At 36.2% G+C, this 12,281-nt stretch overlaps 1 protein-coding gene across 1 annotated transcript in view; it reads right to left on the minus strand.

The window, feature by feature from the left end:
* The window catches only part of NUDT14 (nudix hydrolase 14), a 315,714-nt gene extending 308,012 nt beyond the window's left edge, over positions 1-7,702 (minus strand). Inside the window, exon 1 of the mRNA XM_044074369.1 lies at positions 7,662-7,702. Coding sequence (XP_043930304.1) covers positions 7,662-7,678 — 17 coding nt within the window. The 5' untranslated portion in view covers positions 7,679-7,702. The remainder of the gene's footprint in view (positions 1-7,661) is intronic.
* Between the last annotated feature and the right edge of the window lie 4,579 nt (positions 7,703-12,281).

Here is a 12,281-nt window from a genome sequence, read left to right on the forward strand (position 1 = left end):
ATGGCTAGAAATCAGAAAAGATGTATGGGAAATAAAGGGACCAAAAGAGGAAGAAGAAGAGGAGAACAACCAAGCTGCTGCAACATCCTCTTCCCGTGACTCTCAGACAAATGGATTTCTTGGTAGGATAGCAGGAGAGAGTCACCATACCCTATAATCTGACACAGCTAGAGATCAGGTCATTGAGGGAAGACCAACCCAAGATCCACAAATGTCCCCAGAAGGATAACGAGAAAGGACTAATCAGATCTTGTCCCAAAGTAAAACAGGTAGGGTTGAAAGGGAACTCTTTTTGATCTTAGGAATGTCAAATGATAAGAGACCCCAGTAGCTGTCAGTCACAAAGAAGAAATGCACACTTTAAATTGTCAAGATGCGAAATTATGCTAATTAATGGCAATTTCTAGAAAGCAGATTGGGGGAGCAATTAAGAGGTTGAGAACATAAAAAAAAACATGGGTATAGTTAAAAAAACTGGATTTGACCTCAAGGCATTTGTGTGTAAAGTGTAAGGAAACAAAAGGTGTAACAGTAGGACTGTATGAGAATGCTGTAGGTGAACAAATAGTGTTTAGAGAGAGGGAGGAGACAACTTAAAAGAGAGAGACAGGGGTCAGCACAAATTTGCACAAAAAAAGGACAGAGTTTCCACTTTTGGGCAACAAAGAATCAAAAAGGAAGATTGTATATAGGTTTTGTAGGGATAGTAATGTACCAGAGTATTGTTAGTTTATGTCTTCAGGGAGGGACAAGGGAAAATACATTATGGAAGAAACAGTAAAGCAGCAATAACAATACCTAAGATTGATGTAAGTGATTCCTAATAAAAACATAGGTCAGTTCACAAATCTAGAACACTTGAGGGACAGCAGGGAAAGCAATACTGCTATACAGCATATTGATAGTCTGCAAATTATGACATGGAATGTAAATAGCCTAACAAATCAGCATAAAAAGACAGGGTAATAACTCATCTGTTTAAGATTTCAATACAGGTATGTATTCTGCAAGAAACCTGCCTAACAAAAAATAAATAAATAAATAAAATAACGTGAATGTGTGATTGAAAAGACTAGGATGAGAGGTTTTAATTCATATATGAGAGGGAAGAAGAGTAGAGTAGTACTGACCCTTCTTAAAAAAAGACTAAGTTTATTTGCGAAAAAGAAAAAGAAATAGATCAGAAGATGTTTGAACTGAAAAGAGGAAAAAATAAAAAGAAAAAGACGGTAGCTATCAAAATGGGTTTCAGCAGGCAGGAGCTCTTGTGAACATGCAGAGAGTTTGAGGAGTGAAGAAGAGAAAACAGTGACTAAATTCCATTGATTACCTATCACAAGTGACTTAAGCCAGCTTATCTAACCAGTGACATACCAAAAGTCCTCATCAAATACTCTTCTTAGGTCAAAGGACATTGTGTACCCAAATCTTTATTATGGCTTACACTGTTCATACATTCACGCAAAAAAAAAACACCTTTTAATATCTTTCTCTGCTTGAGCAAAGAACGAGGTTATTGACGATACTGGTGAAAATTCACATTTCATCTACAAAAAGGAAGATGAATGAAGATATATTTTGGGGATGAATGTAGCGCATCAGCAGGGCTTACTACTAATTGGTGGTAAATGGAATTCAGTCTGAGATATGCAAGATGTTTCAGTGGGCCCAAGAAGACACAAATTAGACAGGATGACAAGATTGTCAGGGAAGTACATGAAAATATTTGGTTTGCTGGACATTACTGGTATAGGTAAGTATAGTGTAAACCTTACGTATTACTCGCAGCAATATGGAAATTGGGCTACACTGAACAAATTTTACATATCTCGGGAGACTGAGTTACTGGGGCATGAAACGCATCCTGTAACATTATTGGATCATGTGCCATTACTGGTACAATTGAAAACATTGCAAGCAGGTATTGGGCTAAGATTCCTGTACTTTCCAAAATATTTAATAAAAAAAAAATCAGGATTTAATTAGCTGAATGGAGGCAGTGCCAGTTGCATGCTTTATGGGAGAAACAGGGTGAATTGGCAGTTGAATGGTAGGGGATGATAGAACGGCTAAAATATATGATCTTGAGTAAAGAAAGGCAATGAAAAAGTAAATAGAAAATATTATCAGAGGTTTGAGAAAATGAAAGAATTTCAGAACAAATTAAATTGAGTAATAGTGAAAAAGTGGAATAACAAAAAGCTAAGCATAATGTGGAAGAGTACTTAGAAACAACTAAATAGTATAGGAAGGCAGCACATGCTCCAATGTATTTTGATTCCAGACCCAAATACACTTAGCTACTGGCATAGAGTTTAGGGCTGTAATAAAGTATTGATGTTCTTGGAGTTGGAATTTTTCTGTTATAGAGTTTAGGTCAACAGAAGGCAGAAAGAGGAATTAGTAAATTAAGAGAACCTGAGACAGGTGTAATTTTTATGGAGGAGAATAAAATCACAGAGATATATAGATAGTATGACAAGCTGTATAGTGATAACCACTGGAGAGAAGATACGGCTAACCTTGCAGCAAATTTCCTTGATGAGTTAAAATTACAAAGGCTAGATGAGGACAGCAGGAATTATTTGATGAAGAAGATAATGAGGGAAGAAATACAATTGCAATGCAACAACAATTTACTGCAAAGACTCCAGGACTAAATGGTATTCCAGTGGAAATTAGACATGGAAATGAAATGAGATGTTTGACAGAGGTTGCTCAACGAAATAGTAGAGAGGCAAAATACCAGAATCTTGGTGGGTACCAGTTGTAACAGTAATCTTAAAAGAAGGGAAAGATCCAGCGGATCCCAGATTGTGTAGACCAATATCAGTCTGAAATCTAGATAAAGAAAAAGATTCAAACAGCCACACAACAGCTTACACAGCAAACCAAAATTGTATCCAAAGGCACAGGATTTAGCCTCGGATCCTGTGCCTTTGGATACAATTTTGGAAATCTAGATAAAACAAGAAGGTTAGCCAAGAGTTAATTAGCTACAGTAGCTCTAGATTACTTTGGTTTTATAGAAGGGAGGCAGATGTTTGATAATATAGAAAATAGAACATTAATAATACTGGGGAATGCACGAAGAAACAAGGATACACTAATGTTAATTGGAGTGGATGCGGAGAAAGCATTTGCTAGGATCATTTGGGACATTCTATATCAACTGCTGGTAAGGTATGTATTCTCTAAAGAGTGGGTGAATACCTTACTAGCACTTGAAATACCATGGTAAGGTATGCATTCCGTAAAAAGTGGGTGATTCTGACTATGAGGATCTACAATGTGGCTGTGGCATATTTAAAGAAAAAGAAAGACATCGAGCTGGTCTGACATTTAAAATGAGCACTAGACAAGGATGTCCCCTTTCCCCATAATTATTTGCCTTATACATTGAACCTTTAGCACATGAAATAAGACAGTTCCCTAAGCAAAGGTATAATTGGTATGGCCATCAGCATAAAATAACATTATCTGCAAATGATATTATATCCCACAGACCCTCACACTGATATTCCAAAAATATTTAGATCTTTGAAGCAGTATAATGAGTTAGCAGGTTATAAGAGAAGTAACAGAAAAACAAAGGCCATAGTGCATAGCTATGTCCCAAGCCATGAACTGCTACTGAAGTACCCATTCCTTTGGGGACATATATCTAGAAGTTTGGCTAGAGGCTGATCCACTGCAGGCCATAAAGGACATGTGAGAAGGTGTAACAGACATAACTCAGAATATCTATAAATGGTAGATGACATACATGAACTTAAATGCAAACCTAAGTCCGTTTTCCATGTCTCTAGCTGTGGACATTTTCCAAGTCTATAAACATGCAAATATATTAAATGTCCTTGATATAGTTAGATATCTGGGGTAAAGTAATTGCGCAGATGAAGGATTTTTTTTTATGTAGTTGGGATCCAATGTTGGCAATTATGTTTGCTGTGGATTTTACATACAGGACAAGCATACTTTTATAAACGTGAAAAACAGATATGAGTAAAGATAAGACAATTTAAAAATTCATCTGTGATGGAAGGAAACCTTGAATGAAATTGGATAAACTGGTTTTGCCAGCAGTGCTAGAATAGTTAGGTGTTATGCAGTGACACAGAGCATGCTAATTTATAAAATACAGAATAAGAATTATGGTCTCAAATAGAAGTAAATGACAGAGGGGCAAACTGACCGAGATGAGAGAGCCAGATGGTATGGGAGCCAAGCATTAGGTCCAGATGATTCTAAAATCGTAGACTATTATGTATGTAAGGGAACAGTCAATATATGGGAACAGTCAATATATTGAAGAAATAATACATTTAAAATTGGTGGCTTGCATTTGCACCAATCAGAGTGAATGGAACTAAGAGGAAAATTAAGAGGGAATACCTAGCTATTGAAAGAGGAAGAATATTAAGGAAAGAACTGAGATATTTGGAAAAGATCGAACACGGTAAGTTCTTAAAGAAAGGGAGGCAGTTAAAAGGGAATTTGGGCTGGACAGAAAATAAAGATTTTTATACATAGAGTTAAGAGTAGAATGGAGAAGAAAAAACGCTGATTTATGTGGGAACAAGAAGGATATGCCCTCAGACAGCAGGCCTACTACAAGAGGCTAGAACGGACCTGGCATCAGGCAAAATATTCCAAAGCAGGACTTACAATAGTTTAATGGGAAACTATACGGGTCAGGAAAAAAGAAAAAATTAAGGAAACATGGGCCAAGCTATTGAAGAGCCACATAACATTGCAACAATGGGAGGGTATATGTAAGGAAACAAAATATGTAACTAAATCAAGGAAATTCCATATTTTTGGCATGAAAATGCTTATACAGGTATTTTTACACAACTGAAAGACTAGCAAGACTAGCAGAAATGTTACCAAATGTAAATAGGAGGTGTGACAGGGAAAAGAATGGGATTTGGGAACAAATTTTTGGGGAATGTCCACAGCTAGAGACAGATCTGCCAAAGTTAATTAAGGAAATTTGTGGTAAAGGAATTGCACAGATAATGTTTTTTTTTCTATCTAAGTGGGATCCAGTGTTGAAAATGGCAAGATATGGTCAAGAACAGTTAGCTTTGTTATTATTGATAGCTAACAAAATAATTAGGAAAAGGAAAAGAAGAGAGACTCCTTTATTAAGAAAACTAAAAGATGTCATGAATTAAACTGAAAGAGCAGAACAAAAAAAGTTTAAAGGGTAGACTGAATAAATGAGCCGCTAAAACTGGAATTTGTGGAAAACTCTTCTGGAGGGGATTGAGGTTCAAGAGTATTTTTGACAGGTTAGTTAAAATTTGGGACAGAAACTTTTGACAAATTACTGTACCTAAGACCAGCTTTGGGTAATAAACAATTGGCCAGGTGATTACCTAATTGTAATGTTGATGCTGTTGCAATTTCTGAAATAAGCATTTAGCATGTATATAGTTTGATGGTATGAGTATAAATGTTACATTTTTGGACATTATTGTAATGATGTACTGACTATGTCACTATAACAATGTGTTTTGTTTAAAAAATGCATTTGATAATTTTATGTTTTGAAGGGTTATGTGGGGTGCAAGAAGAATAGTCTGAGGTACAAGGAAGCACCAGTTAAAGGAAATAACATTTGCTCATTTTTGATTCCAATCATTAATAGTTTTCTAGGGGAAAGAGTATCTCTGAGATGAGTTATTAAGAAAGGATATCTATTAAGTCTTATAATGTATGGACTGTGTATGGATTTGGTAGTAAAAAGGTTGAAGGAAGTAGGCAAGATTTGTGGGGAGTGACTACAGGAGAGATCATATTAGCAGTTACTGAAATATGCAATAGATGAAATGTTAACAGCATGAGGTGAAGTAGATCAAAAGATGGGCCTGAGATTAATTATCAGTGGTGTAAAAGTTCTGGAAACTAATAAAAGGACTGAAAGTGGTAGTGTCTGATGTACTTTTAAAAGTGCAAAGGAAGAGGATTACAAAGAAAGTCGCTGTGCAGTAGTGCTGGGAGGGATGATAAAATGAAACAAACAATAAGGTTTTAGAAGATTTATATTATATAATTTTTAAAGAAAGGTGATTTATTGAAGGCGGCATTATTAAGAACAAGGCTGGCTTCAATAAAAGGACCATAAAGGGCTTTAGTACCAATAGCTACTGCAATACCTGTTCTTGAATTGCCCAGTTACTCTGAGGAGCAAGTCAATTCTTAGCACAAATTCTGGATTTGAAGGGAGGCTGCAATGTTTACGTCTCTCTCTCTCTCTCTCTCTCCATCCACTCTTAATATGTTCTCTCTCTCTGCCACTACTTAGTGTGTCATACTCCCAATGAACTTTAGTGAGGTAAATATATTTTTCAGATTGTTTCACAGCATCCATGTTAGATATAATGATCTGAAATTCACAGGTTTTGAACTGGAACATATTTATTGTAGCATCTTTGGCCTGACTGCAGATGGATTTATGAAATAACAATGACTACTCAACTGGTTTATCATTGATATTGTAAAACATGCTTCAAATAATGTTTATTCAGTGTTGTCGTAAAACTGTACAGCAGAATTTTGCAAGTGCATTGACAATGTCATTATAAGCCGTTTTGTTTTCACTGTACAAGGCATCATACCCTTCATGCTTGTGTAAATAGTATCATTAGCACAATAACAGAAGGAAAAACTATTCAAAGCAGGATTATACCTAATTTGTCACTACTGGTTAGCATGCTGCACCATTCACTAACCTATGCAGCAGAGGTATCTAACAGAACAAGCAGCTGGCTGACAGCCACCTACTGCAAACAAAATTTAAGGCATCGAATGAAAATACCATCCAGAATGTCCAGTGAGCCATATCAGGAGCAAAACTAAGTAAACATTAGTAAACAGGTTTGAAGAGATACCAAGAATGACGTTCAACAAGCACCTGACAAAAAGCCTAATTGGTTCTGGTACTGTCCTCACAGAGGCAGTAAGGCATTACCTTTTAATATACATGCATACAGGGATATAGACAAAGTAAGTATTCATTTACCAAGCAGATGAATCTAGTCAACTCATTGATATGTCCTACTTCAAAAGATATTTTTCTTTGTGGTACTATATGCCATAGTACACTGGAGCTATTTATGTGCATCATACACTTTGAATGAAACAGCACTCCTGTTATCCTCGGTGAGTGTACTCAGTTTGTCCTCCAGTTGAAGAGAGTGAAGACAGAGAGACAAAGAAAAATAAGGGGCATCTTTATCAAGAAAGAAAAACTACAATGTAAAGGCATTACTCTTACAAGTGGTATTAGGATACAACTTAATGAATATATTAGGAGATTATAGAAACCTGTTCTATATTCTAATATTGTCAGTGTATCTACATATTTCACATAACTATGTAACATGAATTGGTGAACTAGGACAATGAAATGAGAAAGATCAACATACTGTTTTACATTTTAAATATTTCTTAATCGAAGTGTCAAAGAGTTGAAGGATACTATGGCTATATGAAAAATTAACTAAAAAATAAGGCTTAAGAACAAGACAATTTGGGATTAAAATAAATCCCTAGCCAAGCAACAAGACTGGAGAAAACAAACAGCAAATGTAGATATGCTTTACCTATCACAAGACTGGAGAAAACAAACAGCAAATGTAGATATGCTTTACCTATCATGTGTTCTCATGAAGTCCCAATATTTCTTCACTCCATTCTGAAAATAAGAAAAACATACTGTAATCAAAGAAAGTGGGAAAGCAGTCTTGTTAAATGCAATGTGAATTATAGGTCTCTCCAAAAAGTCTGAAAAGTTAAATAAATATGAAGATTACCATAAAGCAATAAGCAGCACAAAATGTTTATTTTCTGAAATGTGTGCTGTGTGCAGAATTAAAGCTCATTCACCTTGTAGCAAACAAAAGCAACTGTGCAGATTTGAAAAAATGTGTTAATCAGTGGACAGAGAATCTGTAAGTTACAATTTTCAGTTTTAATTGAATAAAGGTGCTTCCAAGTTCAGCTACTGTACACGCTAAACTGACATCACAGAACATTATCGATCAAAATTTATTATGCCTTGAAAGTACAGTACCACCAAAATTATCCAACAGAAAGTACAGTTGTGTAAGTAAACTTACCATAACAGTAGATGTCTGAATGGCTGCTCCAGTAGCCTAAGCTATATAGGATGTATAATGCCAAGGATAAAACACCTGTCCAGTTTTTAAAGCTTAAGAGCATCTACTATATGCTCAGACTGCTGAAAGCTCGAGCTATGGTGGGAGATCAGCACTTTAGACACTAAACCTGTCAGAAGTTTCATGCTAACTGAAAGACGGAGGCTATAGCCCTGAAACAAAAATCAATGACAGGTAAACAATATCCATTTCCTCACCCTGACATACAAAAACATTTAAAAAAATAAGTGGATGGAGGGTGCGGCTACTGCAGCAGTGACCTATTTGAACATTTACTGTTACGGTAAGTACACTTATACAACTGTATTATGTTCATTACATCAAAGCTACAGTAGCCTAAGATATATGGCTAACATACCAAAGCTTAGAAAAAGTTGGAGGAGGAAGGATGAAGGTCTAGGAGCTCCTGGAGAATGGTCCAAACAAAGCCTGCTCTACACCCAGAAAAGGAGACTAGCTTGTAGTGCTTTATGAAAGTATGTACGGGGCAATGAAAAAGTATTTGCCCCCTTCCTGATTTCTTATTTTTTTGCAAGTTTGTCTCACTTAAATGTTTCAGATCATCAAACAAATTTAAATATTAGACAAATATTAGACAACGATAACCCAAGTAAACACAAAATGCAGTTTTTAAGTGATGCTTTTATTTATTAAGGAAAAAAACTATCCAAACCTACATGGCCCTATGTGAAAAAGTAATTGCCCCCCCCCCCCCCGTTAAATCATGAAGTAACTGTGGTTAATCACATTTTTGGGAATGCTGAGTTCAAGTTCACTAGCCCCACCCAGGCCTGATTACTGCCAGACCTACTGAATCAAGAGATCACTTAAATAGAACATGTCAGACAAAGTGAAGTAGGCCAAAAGATCCTAAAGAGGAAGACATCATGCCGCAACCTAAAGAAATTTCAGAACAGATGAGAAACAAAGTAATTGACATCTATCAGTCTGGAAAAGGTTACAAAGCCATTTCTAAAGCTTTGGGACTCCAGCGAACCATGGTGAGAGCCATTATCCACAAATGGAGAAAACATGGAACAGTGGTGAACCTTCCAGGAGTGGCTGGTCTACAAAAATTACCCCAAGAGTGCAGCAATGACTCATCCAAGAGGTCACAAAAGAACCCAGAACAACATCTAGAGAAATGCAGGCCTTACTTACCTCAGTTAAGGTCAGTGTTCATGACTCAACCATAAGAGAGAGACTGGGCAAAAATGGCATGCATGGGACAGTTCCAAGGTGAAAACCAATGCTGACCAAAAAGAACATAAAGGCTCATCTCACTTTTGCTAAAAAACATCTTGATGATTCCCCAAGACTTTTGGGAAAATATTCTGTGGACTGATAAAACAAAAGTTGGAACTTTTTGGGAGGTGTGCGTCCCATTACATCTGGTGTAAAAGTAACACAGCATTTCAGTAAAAGAACATTATGCCAGCAGTCAAACATGGTAGTGGTAGTATGATGGTCTGGCGCTGCTTTGCTGCTTCTAGACATGGACGACTTGCTGTGATTGATGCAACCATGAATTCTGCTCTCTACCAAAAAATCCTGAAGGAGAATGTCTGTCCATAAGTTTGTGACCTCAAGCTGAAGTGCACTTGGGTTCTGCAGCAGGACAATAATCCAAAACACACCAGCAAGTCCACCTCTGAATGGCTTAAAAAAAACAAAATGAAGGTTTTGGAGTGGCCTAGTCAAAGTCCAGACTTGAATTCAATTGAGATGCTGTGGCATGACCTTAAAAAGGTGATTCATGCTCAGAAATCCTCCAATATGGCTGAATTAAAACAATTCTGCAAAGAAGAGTTGGACAAAATTCCTCAACAGCAATGTGAAAGACTCATTGCCAGTTATCACAAATGCTTTATTGCAGTTGTTGCAGCTAAGGGAGGCACAACCAGTTATTAGGTTTAGGGGCAATTACTTTTTCACATAGGGTCATGTAGGTTTGGATATTTTTTTTCCTTAATAAACAAAATCATCACTTTAAAACTGCATTTTGTGTTTACTTGGGTTATCTTTGTCTAAAACCTATATTTGTTTGATGATCTCAAACATTTAAGTGTGACAAACATGCAAAAAAATAAGAAATCAGGAAGGGGGCAAATACTTTTCCATTGCACTGTACACAGGACCATGTTGCTGCCTCTAGAATACTTCTAGTGCCTCTCCCCTATCTAAAAAGCTACTGAAGAAGCCAAGGGAATCATAGAATATGCCTTGACCCTGCCTGCAATTCACTTATTACAGTGGAAGTAACATAGATATATAACATGTGAGAATTATTTGGAAACTGACTGCTTTGAAAACAGTTGCCCTTCTTTCTTATCTTCATAAGAAATGAATAACTGATCAGAACTTCTGGATGCCTTGGTTCGGTCAAGTCAGTATCTGAGTTGTCTGTGAACATTCAGAGTATAAAAAATCCTTTCCTCCTCATTTTTAAGTTCTGGACTGAAGACAGGGAGATGGATAGCTTAGTTTAAAGTAAACAAGGATACCTGTTTATTTATTATTCATTTGTTTACATTTCTTTACCATGATCGTCTGACTGGGCCATGCAAGACCCCCTTTTTTGCGAAGGCCTTATGAGAAGATCTCTAGTAATATACAATTAGTAATACAAATTACAGCAGTACTAATATACCAACTTTATTAAATGAAACAAACAATAAATGAACAGTTATTTATCAAAAAATCGCAGTGATGTAATTATTAACATAACTGGTAATCAAGAAGTGTTAAGAGTTTAGGAGTTTATGTAGTATGAAAAAGCAGTGGATCTAGATTAATTAGGCAGTGGACAAAAAGAGTGATTGGAGGATGAGTTAGGTTAGACTAGAGGGAATCTTAACAGTTATGAAGCATGGAGTGAGTGATTAGAGTTAGTATTAGATGAATGGAGAAAAGTAGAAGAGGAAATAGAAATTAAGGTGTAGTTATGTATAATTTTAGAAAAGTTGAGAGTATTGAATGGGTCAAGTTACAGGTAAAGAAAGGAGATGATGAAGAGGGAATACATAGATTATGGAGAACAGAGTTAACCTGAGAATGATATTGTGGATACTGTTTTAATTGTAGTATAAAATTAACAAAGGATGCTATTTGCCTGATGTGAAGCGAAAGAGAAATTCAGATGTTAGATATGCAGGATGAGTAGAAGCAATCCTAACAGAAGTTGTGTGATTTCTTAAGAAATGACATGGTGTATATACATAGCTTGGGGAGGAGCTTATAACTGTAGTATTTTTTTTCAGGGATAGACAGGTTTCAGGAAAGCGGAGCAAGTTATGAGCAAGCTTGAGTTGAGAGAAGTGGAGCTTCTCTGATAATTCAATCCAGTTTAATTTTTTGAGGGCTATGTAGTGATGAGGTTGATGCAGCATCTTAATAGCAAATTTTACAAATGTTAAGCATTGGTATTATTTTTTATTTGTGATGTATTAATATTTGTGAGAACTAGAAAGGCATAGTGCAGACAAGGTACTAGGTATGTTGTTGTGGTTTTACAAGAGTGTTCAGTTTGAAAGAAAGATGCCCTACAAAGGAGTCAAAATTTGTGGCAAGGTTTTTTAACTGCATTTCTAATATGTTTGTTAAATTTGAGTTGATCATTAAGAGTAACAGTGGTATCATTTCTGAGACTAGCTATAGCTTGATATTTTGTCTGGATAAAATTGTGGAGTTGTACTAGTTTTGCAAAGAGTTAGAAGCAGGTTATAGCTAGAGAGCTGATTCTTATGTGAAAGATTGTAGTGTTGGAATGTTGAGGCTGAACAGATGAGAGAAGCATTATCCTGCAGACTGCAGAAAGTTGAAAAAAAAACAGAGTACTGTTTGCCTGCTTGTGTATGATCTTTAAAATAGCTAGTGAAACAGTTAAGGGTACAGGGGAAGTGTAAGGATGGATGACAGGGCATTAAAGTAATTTAGTGTCAGAAACAGAATCAAAAGCTTTAGAGAGGTCGAGGAAGACAGAAGACACGAGTTGTTTTTCATTTCTATTCATATTGAGTATACTGAGGAAGGATAACAGGGCTGTGGTTGCCCTGTTTGGGGGAAAAAAACTTGTCTTGGGAAGAGAAAGTT

Source organism: Protopterus annectens, chromosome 6.part0, assembly GCF_019279795.1.
Source record: "Protopterus annectens isolate FY-2018-M chromosome 6.part0, PAN1.0, whole genome shotgun sequence".
Taxonomy (NCBI): Eukaryota; Metazoa; Chordata; order Ceratodontiformes; family Protopteridae; genus Protopterus; species Protopterus annectens.